The 19,473-nt window shown below is 40.6% G+C and overlaps 1 protein-coding gene across 4 annotated transcripts in view; it reads left to right on the forward strand.

Annotated features, from left to right (window-relative positions):
• Window positions 1-15,218, forward strand: part of LOC123364713 (microtubule cross-linking factor 1-like) — a 199,187-nt gene extending 183,969 nt beyond the window's left edge. For all 4 annotated transcript variants that reach the window (XM_045007047.1, XM_045007044.1, XM_045007045.1 and 1 more), the window contains 3 exons: window positions 2,815-2,846; window positions 3,984-5,538; window positions 13,970-15,218. In XM_045007047.1, coding sequence (XP_044862982.1) covers window positions 2,815-2,846; window positions 3,984-5,538; window positions 13,970-14,164 — 1,782 coding nt within the window. In that variant the 3' untranslated portion in view covers window positions 14,165-15,218. The remainder of the gene's footprint in view (window positions 1-2,814; window positions 2,847-3,983; window positions 5,539-13,969) is intronic.
• Window positions 15,219-19,473: the final 4,255 nt, after the last annotated feature.

Raw genomic sequence — 19,473 nt, forward strand, 5'->3', positions numbered from 1 at the left:
TGGTCACCCTAGTGAAGAACAAGTTTAAGCTTTGTTGTAACGTGTGTTGTTTACCTGGACTGCTCAAGACCTGAATGCTTGTGTAGGAGGAACTCTTTGAGTTGGCTTCTTAAATACCTTCCTGCTGTTTCACATCTGATACTCGTTAATAAAACATAGGAGCCTTTCTTATAATAGGCTTATTCAAAGTGATACAAGCTACGAAAGTGAGATCTTGGAAGAGTGTTGCCGTTTTCATAATGTAATAAAAATAAAAATGATAATAATTAATAATAAATAGTGTGTAATAAAAATGTCATAAAACAAAATTTATATTTCCAAGATCACTGCTTTTATAATTTATACTCCAGTAAAGGAGAAAATCCTGGGAAATATTTGTTTTTAGGAGGGGGTTCGTGAGACTTGACATTTTAGTGAAAGGGGTTCACGGGTTGTTAAAGTTTGGGAACCACTGCTTTAGGCTGAGACAAACCTGCATGCAAAACTACATACACCTCCACCCCGATATAACACGACCCAATATAACACAAATTCGGATATAACGCGGTAAAGCAGCGCTCTGGGGAGGCAGGGCTGCGCACTCCGGTGGATCAAAGCAAGTTCAATATAACATGGTTTCACCTATAATGCAGTAAGATTTTTTGGCTCCCGAGGACAGCGTTATATTGGGGTAGAGGTGTATTATATTGGTGATCTCTAGGAAACTGTTAGGTGCCACAACTGTACAGTTTACTATCTCATTTCAAATTACAAATGTACTGATGCACCAAAGAATTAAAATCTTCCTTCTTAGTCTCTCTTTGCATGTTATTGATATTACAAAACAAACATGCAACAGATCTTGAAAAGACGGGTGAATCATCAACAACAGCTTCTATATTGTTTGCAGTTTTCAAATTGCAGGTTTTATAACAGACAACTTTCTGCATTCCTGAAAACTCAGATTTGTATTCATAGGTCAGGCAGTTAAACATCTGAATACTGTTTTGAGCATGTAAATGCTGTTTGTGTGTACAAATCGTAGCTAACAGGTGAACAGAAATTTTCACATCCAAAAATGCAAGCACGTATATAGAGGCTGCTTTTGCAATTCGGCCATTCTGGAAACATGTTTGTTAGGCAAGTCAAACCATGAGCCCCCTATTTTACCTCACAAAGCTATTTGGCTTCACCATGTAACTTCAGTTCGGTTTTCGAAGCTTGTGGAAAATAGTGCCAAGCCTCTCTTAAAAAAATTTAAAGGTATTCAAAATGTGATCTCATGGCAGCAATTAAATTGTTGCTTAACAGACCATCGGAGCATAAGGCTGGTTGGAAGGAACAGGAAGAAGGATAAATGATTTAGGAAATATAAGAATATCTTTCTGATATTTTAAATGCTTGTGTGGGGGGGGGGTTTGCACATGTACACACATACAGTATTTAATTTTCCTCGGCGGGAAAAAATGTAACTATATAGCTGTTGTGGTGGGGTTCCCTGTTTATTTTCTCTGAGTGGCTCATTTCACATATGCTCAGATTACAAGCAAAAAATATTTTTTCCTATTTCGAGTACTGTAACCTCAGCGCTCAGTTCTGTGAGTCAAGTGGTTTTGGATCCCGCTCCCCATTTTCACACTTCGCTGCCATTAATAAAAGTTCTTCATGTAAAATTAGGCCCTCAGTGACTTTTGTTCAGCCTCCTTGTTTTCAAATTATGCTTTAGTGAAACTTGTACAAACTCATTTTCCTCAGCAGGTTTCCTTAGGTAACTGATTGGAGCTTAATAAACAGCTCTGTTGATCATGCACACACACACACAAAATACTCTTTCTTAGCTGCATTGGCTTTGCAGTAAAAACATAGGGCCTGATTCTCCATTCCTTGACCCCAGTGTAAGTGAATGGAGAATCAGGCACCTAGTCCTCAGATACAACTGAGGATATGTACAGGAATGAGATTTCTTGAATCAAAGGGTGCTGTTTTTGACTAGTCACTTTTAGGAGTAGTATTGTTCTTGGATAAAGTGCTTGTTTTCATGGGGTCAAATTAAAGCCATTAATACTAAAAGTTTTTTGTTACTGAACTTGTACATTTTTGTTACCTAGCTTGTATTTTGTATAATTTATTAGAAATCTAAATAGTTAAAGCAATAGCTCTAGACCAACTGCATCAGGAAAGTATGAGCTTAAAAAAGCTGATTATGGAAATTGTCACTAGGGAATAATTGCTGTAACAGCATCTTAATCCTGTGAGCTATCTGTAGGTATTTCCTTATGAAACAAGTAATAGTCTTCCCACATATTTAATATAACTAGTTTAATGAGTTTAAACTGGTACCATTTGTTAGTGCCTAGAGAATTTGTAATGAAATCTCTATTTCAAAGGACTACATTTTTGTCTCTTATCTCAGCACAGCTAGGTCTCTGATATAAAACAGATAAGATCCAAAGAGCAAAGTCACTCATGCAGATGTGATACAGAACTTGAATTTTTAATTGTGGAGAAAGGTCATTTAAAGTTCATTGTCCTCTGTGATAACTTGGACTATAAACATTTAAGAATGCTTTAGGTTTGGGGGATAATCTCTGATATGAGTGATCCTATTGATTCTACTGGGATTGACAGCATTCATACATGTGTATTAAAGAAAGAATATCCACACATACCCCTTACAAATACCCTATCCAGGAAGAAGTCTGTCGTTTTGAAAAAGAATTTTCAAGAATTTGTGGAACTACCCAGAGACAAATAACAAAATACCCCACAAGTGCAAAATATTGCTATTATGTCCTCTGTAAAGGTTCAGAAATAACTAGGGTTTTTTTTTTCCAGGAAGAAGAAACGCACAAGGGAAATCTTCAAAGGTGAGTAAAGCTGACAGGAAAAGCACCAAACATCTAGCTGATGAGATTTTGGGCTTTGCCACAAGCCCTGAACAAGGGTAGTATATAGCTTTGCTGCCTTGGAACCAGATTAGTGGATTTACTCAGAGAGTAATCAGTATGGTCCTACTCTTTCTTGACTAAATTGGGCCAAATTAAGCCTTGGTGTAAGTAGATTTACATCTGAAGTTAGCAGAGCTGCAACATATGCCAACATTGAATCTGGCCCTAGTCTTGATTAAAAATTCACAACAGATTTTTTTAAACCACTATAACACTACTCTATAAATCTCATCACTTTTTAAAATCCTGGGAGGCTTATCTAGTTTGAGTTTGCTCATTGGGTTTCAATAGATAATTATGGTGATTTACATTTTTATATAGTCCCTTTTATCTAGAACAGTGGTTTCCAACCTTTTTTCATTTGTGGACTCATAAAAAATTTCAAATGGAGGTGCAGACCCCTTTGGAAATCCTATACATAGTCTGCGGACCCATGGTTCCATGGACCACAGGTTGAAAACCACTGATCTAGAAAGGTTCCAGTGTTTTACAATATTCCTTACAGTCAAGTAATAGGAAGATTCAATTAGATGCTTTAAATTGTATAAACTAACGAACTTTATGGAAACCCAAGAATTCTTCGAAATTTCTCATAGTTTCTCTAACCACTCATATTCACTTTCATCAAGTTGCAGCATAAGCTGAACTCACCGAACTAGTTAAATATGACAGCCTCTAGGCCTGATCCCAAGCATCAGCTGTGAAGTCTCACTGGCTTCACTGAAAGTTAAGGATACTCAGCACCTCTCTTTGTACTTTTCTGCTATTTTCAGCCTTACAAATGTGTGTCATAGTGTTGTAAAGATACATTTTTCATGGATAATATATATTGAAAACCTGTTCTAAAGCTGCATATTTTAAACCTTTACCAAGCAGTAGTTCTTGAGAAAATGTTTGCATTATGCAGCAATTCAAAAAGCAATAAAGGGAACTTTTAATAAATAGATTTTGAATGTGAGCTGGTGATTTGGATTAATTTTCCCTCTGTTTTAAAGCAGAAATATTTCTATAAGGGTTTTCAATTATTTAATTTATGTTTTGGTTTTTTCCCCTCAGGGCAGTGTCTGTTTCCTCCATGTCAGAATTCCAGCGTTTGATGGATATTTCTCCATTCCTTCCTGAAAAGACCTTGCCTTCATCTAGTAGTAAGGAGGATATAACTCCTCCTCTGTCCCCTGATGATCTGAAATACATTGAAGAGTTCAACAAAAACTGGGATTATAGTAACACCAGGATCCATAGTGGGGTTACAGAAAAGCCTGCAGAAGCCTGGGCAGAAAGGACAGAAAATGGGAAAGTAAGAAGTGATTCAACTTCAGATCCATTCCAAGCATCATCATGGTACCTTACCACCAGTGTTACTATGACAACCAATACCATGACAAGCCTAGAGCCCTGCCAGAAGCAACCACTGAGGAGTCACGTTGTAACAGAAAAAATGGGGGTTAAGGTCTTTCACAGTCCGCCAGTTATCCGTAGGCTTGATAACTCAGCGATAGCTGGTAATGGAGGGAAAAAACAGGTTGAGCCAGACTTTTTGTTTTCTGTGACCAAAGCTAAAGGGAGTGTGGGTGAGACAAAAGGTGCTTCCTCAGATGTGTTTGGGAGATGGTCTTGTGATCTCACCAAACACCATAAAGATTTTTTGGAAAGTCGTCTTCATCCTATTGAGCATCCTATTTGCACTGCTGTGGGTTTTGCCTCATCCTTGCAGAGCCTGGAGCTGTCCAAGAACATGAGTGACGATATGAAGGAGGTAGCTTACTCTGTCAGAAATGCAATACGTTCTAATTCAGCAGAGCCTCAGTTTAAGGACATGGCATGTCAAACCAATGGTATAAGAACTACAGGGACACAGACCACCCAGACGATCAGTGTTGGCTTGCAGACAGAAACCTTGCGCAGCATCACCAGCAGTCCACACAAGTGTCTGACACCAAAGGGGGGCTCCACACCAATCTCATCACCATCAAGAAGCTTAAGGAGCAGGCAGGTAGCCCCTGCCATCGAAAAGGTCCAGGCCAAGTTTGAACGCACATGCTGTTCTCCCAAATATGGTTCTCCAAAATTACAAAGAAAAATCCTTCCAAAAACAGATCAGCCAAATAACCGGACTTTACCAGGCACGCCTCAGAAAGGATTCAGTGAGTCTGCTTGGGCTAGGTCAACTACTACAAGGGAGAGCCCAGTTCATACCACCATCAATGATGGCCTCTCCAGTTTGTTCAATATTATTGACCATACCCCTGTTGTTCAAGAGACCCTCCAAAAATGTGCCAGGTCTAGCAGCCGATCTAGGTCAGCAGAACCCAGATCAGAACTGGGGCCCATGCAGGAAATGTGTACAAGTGCCCGTGACCGGTCACCCAGTCCTCTCCGTTTGGGTGCAGAGATGGAAAAGGAAGAAGAGTCTGAGGCAACAAGTGTCAGGCAGGATTTATCTGCTCCTCCGGGGTATACACTTACAGAAAATGCTGCCAGGATCTTGAATAAGAAACTTTTGGAGCATGCCTTAAAGGAAGAGAAAAAGCTAGCTTCACGCAGCCCACCGAGTCTTAGCAATGACAACAGCACAGGAGAAATAGTCAAAGTAGAACCAGGGTCCATTGAGGTAATTAGTTTTTTTTCCCCCTTCTATAATTAATTATTCTTTTCTTTCAGGAAATAGCTTATTAGTTCTTTTATTAGTAATTGTTATTATAATTAATTTATTATTATTTTATTTGTATTGTGGTATCTCCTGTAAGCCTCAGTTGCGGACCTGTTGTGCTAGGTACTGTACAAACACAAAATAAAAATGTGGTCCCTATCCCAAAAAGTTTACAGTCTAAGTAGATTATGTTTTAAAATATTACTTAAGTAAACATATGCTTTAAAGAATAAAGCTGACATATGCTAGTGGCTCTCCCCAGAATACCAGGAGTAAGAGTTACCTATCACATTGGAAAATACAGATGTGCTAGGGCCGACAGGTTTTGAGGGAATGTTAATATTATCTTGGAAGAAAGGGTAATAACATTTCTGTTCAAGAATGAGTAATTGGTTTTAACAAGTCAGATGAAGAGAATAGTACATACATTTGATTTCCCTCCCTCTCCTTCCCACAGGAGTGACTTTACTGTAACTTTTGTGGATATCGCTGAATAAACTTGGCTCTGCTGTGTAGATTCTGTGTTTATGTAAGTCAATAAATGACACAACACTTGGAAATTTACTACTTTAGCCTTGCAAAATTATCGTGAAAATTGATTGGTCAAAGCATAAACCTACCATGACAGTGAAGAAATACCTATTGCTGTTTTACTCAGCTGTCTAAAAAATGCACCATTCATAATGTATCCCAGCAGATTTGCATAAATATCATGGGTCAGATCTCCAGCTACAGCCAAAGAGAGTGTACAACACAGATCAGGGCGGTGTGCAAAGACAGACTAAAGCTCAATTATTAACTGTTATCTAACATCCCTTGCCAGATTGGGTTCTAACCTGAGTACAGCACTGTCATGTTGGTCAGTGATCTTCTCCTGTTGATGGATAAAAACCAATGGTCAAGATTCTCTGCCTCACTCTGGCCCCTTTATGTCACTCTCAATAGCCAATGCTCCTCTGCATTCCCTGCTGCTGGAATGCCTTCTTGGGATCATAGACAGCTGGGTGCAATTTAGAGACGCTCTGTGTCTGGTCTAAGTGGTGCAGAGGGCTGAACCAGCGGCTGAACTGGCCCCTGGCCAGCCCCAGGATTAGGGAGTTGCAAAAGTGGCATGATGTTCCGGTGGACTGGAGGATCTATTCCCAGGTCTCCATGCTGCTACTACTAGATTTCTCAGCTGCTTTCTACACAATGGATCATGAGGTGGTGTTGACATTCCTGCAGTGCCTGGTGGGTCCTGCCTTTATTCCTTGGCCTCATTCCTTTCTGTTAGAGAGTACCAACAAGGCAGTATTGCATATTTGCTCTTCTGCCCCAAGGGTTTCTCTCTTGGGTTACCTCAGGTGTCCATGCTGTTATCCCTCTAGTTCAATGTGTATGTGAGACCATTAGCAGAATTAGTGAGGAGATACTGGCGGAAGTGTTTTCAGTTTGCAGAGGACGTCCAGCTCTGTACCTTTATCTTGTCCAGCCTGAGGTGTGTGTGGTTGAGTGCCTTCTTCAGTGTCTGTGTGAGTCTGAGGTATGCATGAGAACTAGTTGGCCAAGACTCAGTCCAGATAAAATGAGATGATTATGGTGGGTTAGGGGAATCAACCAGAGAATTCAACTGAAATTTTGTTGCCCTCCTACCACTGCCTTATTATGGCTGTTCGTCTACCTTTGTCGACAAAATTCTCAAGTTGGGATCTGGTTAGATTCCTGGCTACCATCAAATAGCAGCAGTCAAGGACAGCTTTTCTCCACCTTGCTGTGGTTGGGGTTGTGACCTTTCCTCCCGGACTTGGACTTTGCTTCCATGCTCCCCTTTAGCTAGGACTGCTGGAATGTGCTCTATTAAGAGTTACATCCATTTGGAAGCGGCAACTGGTGCAGTGGCCCCATCGTTAGGTGGAGTATCTCACCCTGAGCATGTGACACCAGTGTTCTGGGATCTGCACTGACTGTTTCTTGGTTTCTGGGTAGAGTTTTAAGTGCTGATGTTGACCTGTTAAAATCCTAATGGTCTGGGTCTTACCTAGAGTGTCCTGTCTCCTGTGGCCTCTCTCAGATCAGTGAGGGTGCTCAAGCTAGAGGTCCCCTGGGTATATAAGAGAGGGAGCAGCTAGCAGTGTACTTACCATCAGGGCCCCTCTATTTTGGAACTCACTCCTCACCATGGCCCCAAATAGCACCAATTCGTTGACTTTCAGGGCATGCCATAATCCCCGTTCTTCTAAACAGGCATTTAGAGCGGGATTGGGGAGGTGCTGGGGATCTGAGTGGTGGGAGATTTTGTCCTGGAATTTTTCTTTCTGTGACTGGTTGTTTTAAATGGGTGAAGTTTGCTCTTGTTTTGTTTTTAATAGTTATTGGACATATTTTCAATTGATAGCAGAGCACCTAGATCTTTCATGTCAGTGCCCTTTATGTTTAAATTGAAATAAGTGAGAGAGACAGAGAGAGAGAAAGAGAGAGTGTATGTGTGGAGAGAGAGACAAACACACACACACTTTGCATTATCTGTAAAAAATAATGGAAGTGTGGTTTGTGCACATACCTCAGAATGAACAGAAGTGGAGAAAGCAGCTTTGCTGTCTTGGACTATCTTGGCCATTTATATTTTTTGGTTTATTTGAAAACCAGAAGTATAGCTGATGGATTACTGTTCCCATATAATTTCATTTGTAAAAATATGTGTTGTACTCTCAGAGCTTCACCTCAGCTTTGCATTCAAGTTATCATTGAAAACTCTGGAATTCCATGTGTAACTTTGAAATTTCACAACAAATTTCCAGTATATAAAAGCTGAAGTTGTGCCACATCACCACAAATTGCTGTTGGCAAAAGTAACTAACTTCAAAACATGGGCATGGTGTCTGGTGATAGTGGTACCTGATGCGATTTATCAGATAGTTACAATGTTCATGGCAGTCAACTGCAGCTCTTTGAAAATTCTCAGCACCAAAATGATGCCCATTGACCGACTCTTAGGATTTCAGGCCTAAGAGCCATTCCAGAGGCCATGTCTCTTTTAAGAGCTAGATTGTGTCATTTATAGCACAGCGCTTTGCAAGGAGTGATGCAGAATTACAGCGCCCCAGGGGAGGGAGGCACCAGAGAGACACTGCCTCAGGCAGGCAGAATTTCTTCTGGGGCTTCCCCACATGCAGGGGTTGCACAATGTATTCCATCTGCTCCCTCAGTGCACCAGCCTCATGAGGAGCAGAGGAGGTAAGGCCTTAAGACTGCCTCTTTCCCACACTTCTATACCCTCTGTTGAGCATCTTTTTCTCCAGGGAAGTGTTAGATGGAAGCAGCCCCTGTGCTTCCCCAAATGCAGGGACTGGGGGGTGCATGGGAGGCTCTCGCACAGCCACACACAGAGAAGGGGAATTTTCTTGCTTCCCCTTTGCAAGGCCCACTCATAGTCTGGCACTGAGTAAACGTTTGGTTTTGAGAGGTGATTAGGTGGTAGCCGCACAGGTTACAGCCATAGCATCCCATCCCCTCCCAGGAATGTGCGCTGTTCCCCTGAAGGGGTAACCGTTGTGAGCTTCACTCAGATGTGTTTATTTTCCAAAATGTGGTGGAGTTTTAAAGAGACGTGTTTGTGGAATGTTGATTTGTTGTTGGAAATGAAGTTGTGAATAAATTTATGATCTGAATATGCCTTGGGTTACTTATGGATTACACTGTCCACATATGTCTGAGCCTCACTTTGAAGGCATGCTATGCTGAGTGAAATACCATGTCAGTGCTGCTGCTGCCACCACCTCTCTGTGTAGGATTTTTGTGGTGTCTCTTCTTTATTTACCTATCTCCAGCCAATAGAAGTGACCATCACACCAAAGAGAACATTCCCTTCTTTGTAGTCATGGCATGATACATTAATTACTCCTGGGGACATTCTGCGACAAAAAAATTAAAAATTCTGCGCACAATATTTTAAAATTATGCAAAATTATACACATTTTATTTGTCAAAATAACACTACATAATCACACCAGTTTCAATTATTTTGGTAATTTATTTCAAAATACCTGTCAGGAAGTATGTCTATAACAAAACAGACACACACAAAAAAATTCCCCCAAGATTAGAGAGTTAAAGATACCTCTATGACAACCCAGTCCCTGTTTCTCTGCCTGATGCTTGGTCCCAGGCTTGGTCCCATGTCCCAGGAGTTTCCTGTGCGCTGCTTTCTCCTTCCTTCAGGGTGTGCTGGGAATTGCAGCTGCCAGGAACCCTCTGTCTCCCTCAACTCTTCCCTTCCCTCCTCCCCCCGTCTTCTATGTGCAAGCTGGGCTCTGCCAGGTCCAGCAGTCCCTAGTGGCGGCCAGCAGCACTACAGCCCATTTCAGTGGGAGAAAGGAAATTCTGCACGCACAACGTTAATTTCTGCAAAATTCGGCATTGCGCAGTGGTGCAGAATTTCCCGAGGAGTAATTAATGACTTTAAAACCTGCATGGAGCACCAGTTGGCAGCTTTTTTTCTTTAACTTTAACTTCTGGAGTTCCAGTTATTTCCTTTTACATTTCTGCTGAAACTATGGAATTTCTTTTCAATATCTAGATACACACAATGGTAATAGCTCTGTTTGCATTCTAACTTGCTCAGAGCTGCTTACAAGCAAATTCATATCCACCACCAGATTTGGCCTACCTGCTAATCCACTATTGTAGCAGGCAATCGTGGGGTTTATAAATATTGCTATTGATAACTTTAGCAGGCTAGACACACAAAAAGTGACATGAAGATTCCTTTTCTGAGCCTGGTAGGTATTTAGAGCATTATATAGGTCACACTATCATACTGGGAGTGAAGAAGAGAAAACACTCCTGGAAGGCATATCCAGCAAGAAACCTAGTCTTTCCACCTCTGTTCTTAATGGCTGAGTAATTGCTGAACATACCCAGCTGAACCACTCAGGAATTGGGAGGAGGGAAGATGGCATCAGAGTAAAGTGCTTTTTCTTCAGCTGAGCCTCCCTTTTGCTGTCATTAAATGGACTAAGAAGGACGGGTGAAGCAAATATCTATCAAAGCCTTATATGGCTTCAGAGTAACATAAAACATCAGTGGGTTTTTCTTTGTTACGAATTTACAGATATTCTCTCACTTAAAATCAAACTAAGGAAAAAACAACCCTGCAGTATTCCTCCTTCATGGTAACATTGTTTTCCCTGATCTAAATATGAATTGTCAAAGGATAGTATATATCTTTCTCCACTTAGAAGGAATGCTTGGATTCTTTAATGCTATGTCCATTTCTAAGACAGTGCAAGGTTGATTGGTTTGTTCTCTAAATCTGATTGTTAGTGTCTTTTCTCTTAGCCCTCCCATGAAATCTGGTAACATGATATGAGCAGGTAGTGACGTCTGATGAACTCTTCCTTGCCGAGTATAAATCTTCACTTAAAAAAAATAAAAACTGTCCAACCTATTTGCTTTTTTTCTTTTTCTTTTTTCCTATCCTGTCCAGAACCAAACTGTCTTACTAACTGCCCCCTGGGGACTCTAACCCTGCCTGCCTCACTGCTGTAAGTTCTTTCTACCTTGTTTCCACAACTGTCTGAAAGCTTTAGTTTTGAAACTTTGAGCTAGTGGAGATATGTAAGTAGCAATAACAACAATAATACTTGAGGTAGCCAAGAACATCCAAAAACAGCTGATTCCTATACAGTTCTGCCCTTGAAATGTTTCTTTCTGACTTGGAATAGTACACTTTAAAGATTGGCCTATTCTGCCTTCTGCCATTATTATGTTGGACATGAACATTGATAGCTCCCATTAGTTTCCTTGAGATTTAAATGGACTCTGTTAGTTCAAATTTAGGCCAAAATTTAAATTCTGTGAATATAAGCTTTTACAAAACCTAGGACCAATATAAATGTATCCATGATTCCCTCCCCCTCTGCTACCCCACCCCACCCCCAATTTTCAGTGGAAACAATTTTCCAACAAATACTCACAACCCTGTAGTGTTTTCAACAATCTAAAAGTGAAACTGACTAGAAACAAAAATTTGAAATTATCTAGCCCATTTTTGTGATCTAAGCTTAGAAACATGAACAATCAATGATCAGAATAAATAACCAAAAGGAAATGTCATTTTTATAAATTGCAATTTTAATAATCTATGGTAGTTGCATGAAATTTTGATTTTTAAAAATAATATTTTGGCAGTGTCCTTTTAATTCTTTCATTTCCTTCATGCATTCTAAGAGCATAGACCGATAATTAGGATTAATGTGCATGTAATCATGACTCCTAGAAAAGATTCGTTTTTCAGCCAACACATTAAAAGACTGTGCTGCCAGTTACCCATGTGCCCTGAAGCACCAGGACTCGCTCGTGCAATGTGTGTTGGGCTGTACATGTGTATATCACCGATAAGAATGAGAAGGACTTAACCCTGCCTTTCTGTCAAAGCTGACCAACATCTGTGGCTATATTACATAGATAGCCAAAACTGTTTACCATTGCCATAATATTGACTCCCTCTCGGTTTGCTAAAAGCAAACAAAGCTAGAAAAATGTAATTAAAAGCTGCTATTTCAATAGAGACCAAGACACACGCCCAGAAAAATACCGCCTCAGCTCATCCTTTTGTGCCTCCTGTAGGTATTGGTGCACATAGGGACTTCTGTTAGAAAGTCTCAGCACAGTACAACATACCGTGTGTTCCCTTAGGCACAACAGGATACGGTGAAGTAAGGACACAGAGGCAGTATCCTTACTAGTATTGATTTATACTTCAATCTTAATGTTGTTTTAACAGAGAGTTGTTTTTAAGTTTATAGTACAAATGTGTATGTCTGCAAGTGATCGTAGGGCTCTTTGCTAACCAGCACTTATGTCATTCACAATATAGTACTGCTCTCCAGAAATGCTGAGGGCATCTCAGTAGAACATGATTTTAAACAGTAATGTGGTGTTACTGATCACACTTTTAGCTGCCTACTGTGTAAAGATTAGGGGTTGGCCCTTCTCAGAGGCTGGCTGAGCTCTGGCGATATTCTCCTCCACAACCTACATATGTATATGCCGCACACACAGGCAGTCTGATGTCCTCTGGCTCTCTTGTTCTACAACATTCATCTTCCGTCCCATTTTATTGTCTGAGATACTTCTGTATTACATCATCTTGCTCGATCACTGCGTATCATATCATGTTACCTAATTCAATATTTCTTAGTCACTTTCCTCTCTTTCTCCACACATAGCATGGCATGATATTAAATTTTTTACTTCCTAATTTATTGCTCTACTGTTTGTTTGGTTTTGTTTTGTTTTTAGGTTTTTTGGGCTTATCATTCTTTATCTCTTCCTTTGCATCATTTGATTTATAAGCTCTGCCTTCATATTTTGCCAGTTTGTATTTAGATTTTATTATTGTAACTTGCACATAACTCTTTCCCCCTTTACAATGATCTCTCCTCAGTGTATGCATTTCTATATGTTGACAAACTCAGCTGATTTGCTTTTATAGTTTTTAAGCTATTCAGTAAGCCTCAGAAATTGAAGATTTTTGCAAGGCAGCCACACTTCATGTAATCAGTCAACTCGATATAATGCACTTGCAAAATGTGCATGAAATCTATCTGTTCTGTGGGAGAAGTCTATCAATATCAGAAGTAATTATCAACTTTTAAATATAAATAGGGTGCCGGTGTGAAAAATCACAAGTGCTGTTTGTCTCTACTTGCACAGAAGGCCAAAGATCCTGCTGCAGTGAGATGATGTTGTAGCAAATTAAATTTTCAGACCTGCAGATTTTCATCCTTTTTTTGATTGTGGATATCCATCTTTAATCTAGATTACCACTGAATTCCTGTAACTCAGGCTCAGTTAGTTGGCAACAAGGATTGATACGTTGTAGATATTCAGTTCAAATTGTTAGGCAAGCCTCCTCTTTAATGTAGTTGGAAGCAGTAACTAGTCCCATGCTCAGTACTCTCCAGCTAAGCAAGTCTTGCCTGCATTTCAGTCTGACCTCTGAAGCAGAGGAATGAGCGAGTGCCTGCTTTTCACCTCACTTGCAAATGCAATACCTGCCACTTTGCTCCCAGGTTAGCATTTTGAAGCAACGTGATGGATAGTGGGGTTTATTGAATTATCATGCAAATATACCTTTCAGTTCTTCTTCTTTGTAGCCCAGGGAATATTAGCAAATGGAAGTTTGTCAGCTGCTTCAGTTCACCAAAACCTTCTCTCTTTTCTTCTTTCCTTTTCTGTTCCATCAGTCGCAGATGTAAATGTAGATATTTTTGTGTGCAGAAAAGTGTGCTGCTTGGTTTTGTTCCCTCTCACAAGATGCTAAGTTATCATTTGTTTTTTGTTTTTTTTTGCACGTGTAAATGGGCAGTATACGAGTTACTAATATTTTTTCCATCTGTTTGCTGCAAAGGAACTACCTTGTTCCGCACTAGCTCCGTCCCTAGAATCCTGCTTCTCACGGCCAGAGAGACCAGCAAATCGGCGCCCACCTTCAAGATGGGCTTCACATTCCCCTACTGCCTCACAATCTCAGTCAACTGGAGATTTGACTTCCTTTGAGGAATATGGAAGCAAGAAACTGCTGATGGAGAACCCAAACCAGTGATGCAAGCCTGCATGAATTATCACGGGAAGAATTCACTGTAATTTGCATTTTAGCACCATCACCATGGCCCGTCTTTCTCAACAAAGAGAGATCTAGTTGTTGAGGTCAACGAATGTTTTCAAGATCAGCTGCTGAATGTCCAACCTGTGAAACGGCGATGTTTCTAGAATGAAACAGTTAACGTGCCTGTAATAACTTAATTTTTTCATAGCTCAGAAAACTATTTTTGTCTCCATCTTTTCTACATACAGTCTATTAACAAAAAAGGTAAAATGATATAAATATAAAGAATAAGATTTAAAATAAAATGTACATTAAGTTTTAATGGAAACTGAATGCACTCCCTATCCCCCAGTACTGACTGCCTTTTTGTTATATTTGCACTGTTCTGTTTTTTTATTTTGGGGTTTTGGGGGGGGGTTGGGTTTTTTTAGGGTTTTTTGTTTTGTTTTCCCCATGTAAAACTAGGGTCTTTTTAAAGTTAATTTTATTCTATTTTAATGTCAGTGTCACCAATTTTAAAAGAGGAAGGTTCTTAGGGATGCTTCATATTGTCAGAAGCAGTACATTTTAAGTAGTGAAAGCCGTTAAGGTAGTTGACTAGAATTAAATTAAATAAGCTGGAGGGGAATACAGGTAAACACACCACATTTAAAAGAGAAAATAATGCCTCAGAAAGTCTTGTGAAGTTAGCTGTATAATACACATACAATACTTGACTTGCATGCCTTTGGGTTCCTAGCACTTTAGTGCATGTACATACTGTTGCTCTACTCGTACCATCACATAAATGTGAGTCAATCCGTTTCACTGTAATATTGTTGTGAAATTACCTGTACTGTACTTTTATTGTTGGTATTCTTGAATTGACTAAACAAAAAAAAGAGTTTTTAAATTATTGTTAACAGTTCAGCTGGCTATGTACAGTGTTTACTGAGAACTTCCTTTGTTTTGGGAAAACATTGAGAACTCTGGGCATACTAAATTGTAATTGGTCTTGTTTGAGTCTGTTTGAGACCATGTGAAGTGCTAAATAAAACCCTCAGTATTTACAAACCGCTAGAGTGCTTCAGAATGTTTGTTTCTGATCTGGGGGTCTCTATGTTAATTCAACTGAGAACACTTCCTTCTTCTACAAAAGGAAAGCAGCAAAAGTTTATTTAAAGAATTGAGATATTGACATACATACACACTCTGGGCCTGCTTCAATGCCCAATGGAAAGACCTCCCCCACAGACTTCAGTGGGCCTTGGATCAGGCCCTGCATGCAAATATGATCTAACCAGTTTAGAGGATTTCTCGTTTTCTTTACTGTATTCTGCAGAAAAACAGACGTCTGACCTTTTTTCCCCAACTCCTTTGATAAATTATTTTTGGGCTGTGATTTCCAATCATTTGTTTGTGTGAAAATAAACACACGTGTAATTACTGTTCAGCACTTTTTGTGAATGTTAAATATAACTGCATCATCTTGATTTTTTCACTTACTTTGGTCACCACCAGTGTACCAACATTTATCCAGGTAGCACACACAGGTATTTTGAGACATTGCGCCTAGACTGTTTATAGGAAATGACTTCACAGCGTCCAATACCACTCTGGTGGTAACTGTCCATTTATGGTTTTGCTGCAGTGCCCCTTCCTGTAATATCTAAGTGCTAAATGGAATTGATATCTTTAAAGCAATGTTCATGGTGAAATTAGAGTGAAGTCAGTTCTTCTCTTCTAGGGTTATTTTTTCTTACCATGTTAGTATTTTCTTGTTTTCTATTAAGGCAAGAAGGCTTTGGCAAATGAGTGAACCTTAGTTTTGTAAAGAGGGCACGCCTATACTTCCTCCTAGAATTTGTTCCAAAAGTGAGTACCTTTGCCTTAGAAGGCTTTCTCTCTGGCTTTCACAAGCGTCATCCTAGATTTTGTTATCAGCATTTTCCCAGAGATCACAGCTGACAAAGGAGGATCATGGAGAAAAAGAGATGCTCTAATTGTGGGTAAGTGTTGAGTTTTTTATGTCAACCAATGTATGATGCATCACTGCTATTCTGTTGGGGCAGCAAATATTTTCTTACTTTTTTTATCTGAGCAACTATTAATTTTCACTAAATTACTGTGTTATTTGATTCAAAATGTTTGAGACATCACTGGAGCAAGGAAAGGATTTTCTGAAAGTGAACATTTTGTTGATCCATTGCTTACAACTTTTATGGCTAGAAAACCTATGTAATAATTACTTGGTTTTCTGCACAAGTATTAACTGATGTCTCAGAACATTGTGCTGGCCATCTCAATCCTGAAGTTTCAGTTCAGCCCTTGCATTCCTCAACCACACTCTCTCTCTATGTTTAAAAGTTCAAAGAATGGTTACAGTTATTACAAAAGTGGTATTATCTCTCAAAGGCAGAAAAGGTCCCTGACTATCTTCAAATCTTACAAATGCTAAAACAGCCATGTTAGAGAAGACAGAGTTGGTAGACATTGTTTCTTAGGTTGGCAAAGTGTTCTCTCTGAGATCAAATATGTTATTGTACAGGTGAGTGAACAATACTGAAGATCACAGGGATCAACGTGCAAATTTGTTTCTTACGATATTCATGGTAATTTTTATTTTGAATAATGCAGCGCAAAAGTGCACATAACTGGTTAATGGCTTGCTACCATAAAGTGATATTTGCTTCTGAAATCAGCGACTACAGCCAGCCCAAGGGATTAGGACCCAGCCATCCTGAAATAGTAAGATGTCTGAGGATAAACAGCTTGCTGCACTTTGTCAAGTCAACTGCTTACATAACAGCAGGAATCACTAAAAGCAGAGAGAAGGATGGAGCACAGAAAGAGAAGGTCAGCACATAGAAATGCTTCAAATGATCTTAAAATACCATTAAAAAAACATAAAATCCTTTCTAGTCTAATTAGCGAATACAACAGCAGCATCCAAAATGTTACACATTTCCACAGGCTCTTTGGAATCATCAAGGCTTTTATCTTCCAATACTGCTGCAGGTGATGGGGGAAGGAAGGGCTTTCTTTTTATCCTGGCACATTCTATAAATACTTAAATAAATCTTTACATGAATTATAGGCCTGTAATCCAGCTAAGGTTATTTTAAGGGAAGTCTGAGATAAAGTAAAAGCCCAGACGTCAGAAAGCTTGTGGGTAATTCAGTATCTGTTAGGTTGTTGAATTATTACCTCACCAAAAAATGCAGGCAAGAGAATCCTAGGAGACTGCAACACAAGTTCACACTTAAAGGGGCCGTCCTGACTGCTCCTGATGAGACTGAAATATATAGCTGGGTTTCATTGAGCCTTATTGGCACCTGACCCCTTGGCCTTGGGATACGCCTAGTGTTCTGACTTAAATGCAACTCTCTGTGATCTGTTCAATAGGGATGTGTTCTTGCATTGTGTCTCACCAGCAGGACTCTATCGCAATTCCGTTCTTCCTCCAACCAGCATGTGAGGGCTCAGGGACAAATGGCACCTGTAATCTCTCCCCCAGTCTCTACCATAGGCACTCTTTCCACATGACAGGCCTCTATCTGCACACTTCCCAGAGTGCAACCCCATGGTCCAGCCTACATTAGACTAGCTCACCAAATTACAACACCCCCTATTCCCACTGACCTGCCAGTTACAGGGTGAGTGGTGCTTTATACTTTCTTGCAGTCCCTCACAACTGCACCTCTCAAGTGACAGGTTTTGCTACCTTTACTGCTTTGCCACTCTCAGACTGGATGCCAGGGTGGCAGTCCACCATTTTCCAACTATGTTAGCACTACAAGCCCCACTGCAATTGGCACCTGCAAGACACTCCTCTCCAGGTGCCAGTGGTTGGTTAAAGTGACTCAGAAGAGCGCCTTCCAAACAGCCGTGTTGCCCATTTGCCCAAAGGTACCCTGCAAGCAGGGAGAAAGAATTAAACCCACAATGGGACCACACACCTGGGTCTTGCCTACAGCTCATCACCTCTCCCAAAGCTTAGGTGAGCCTAGCTGTCCCAGACATCCCACAGAGCCCCTGCCTTAGTTCCATGGTCCTGCTGCAGGCTTTGTCTTTATCTGGGCAGGAGACAATCTCTCCTCCTGAAGTGTGTCTCTCTCTCTCTCTCCCTCTCTCCGAGTCTGTCCTGTCGAGTCTATCTCTGAGCAGCTGCTGCCTGCTCACCTACCTTTTTCTCTCTAGGCATCGGTTTTTAGTAGCTTATTGTTCTTTTGATCTTAGGCTCTGGCCTTGGAAAAATAGGCCTGTTAACCTGGCTAGCAACAGGCAGGTAGTAATTCCCAATGACTAGCTCACGCATTGTTTTCCTAAGAACCCTGGTATTATTCTCACTGGAAATACTTTATCTCTGTCATTGTTTTGTTTCCTGCTTGTTCCTCCTTTAATTTAACTCCATTCAGCCAGCCAGAACAAATCAAGGAGGTGAATTGAGGTACATAAAATTTTCATATAAAATAATAAAGGTATCTCCCTTGTTCTCCACACCGTCAAATCTGCTTTCTAGACAGGCTTACCGACTTCAGGCAGGCTCTGCATCCATTTTCCAGCTGGTGATATCTCTAAAGCTTTACAAGGTCAAGGGCCACTTTCAGAAGAGAGGACATACTTCTCAGCTACTTCTCATCAGGCTTCTGGATAGCCCTCCAACTCATGGCCCTATTCTCTATGAACAGAGATCCAAGACCTGCTGCTCAAAATGGCCATTTTCCCATTCCTTCTGGTGGCAAGGAGTTAAGGCTTCTCATTATTTCATTGCCTGTAAAGATACTGGAGGCTGGAGGCTCTTGCCTGGTCCTGGACTTGTGCTTCGTCAGCAGGCTTCGCAAACCAAGCTGGCTTTCACCAGTGGAGGTCTCCAACAGTGGAACATCAGTCAGGCACGAGGTGGTAACAGTTCAGCCTTTCTTCCATCAGTTGGTTTGAGAAGTCCAGTGTTACCCAAAAAGTGAGCAACCCTAGTCAAAGAGAGGCTGTGGCTAGAGCAGCTGGGGCTGCACTGATGCAGTGCATCTCCTAGGCAGCTTCTGCCCTTGGGATCCCCAGTTGTAACTTAAAATTATCCTCCCCTAGCAGGAGCCCTCCTGAAAGGGTAGGTGGCAGGATTACCTCCGGCTCTCCCTAATGGGCACAGGGACCAAGTTTGCACAAGTTTGTGTGACTTTAGCCCTATGTCTAGAAGGTAAGAGGAGAGAAGAGAGGACTGTAGTAAAAAGAGAGGCAACTTCCCCTTTTCTTTCTAGCAAGGTAGTGTGGCCCAGCTGCCCCAAACATAGTTATACCTGAATGGAAAGAGAGAAGATTATTTTGCA

The sequence above is a fragment of the Mauremys mutica genome, chromosome 2 (assembly GCF_020497125.1).
Source record: "Mauremys mutica isolate MM-2020 ecotype Southern chromosome 2, ASM2049712v1, whole genome shotgun sequence".
Classification (NCBI taxonomy): Eukaryota; Metazoa; Chordata; order Testudines; family Geoemydidae; genus Mauremys; species Mauremys mutica.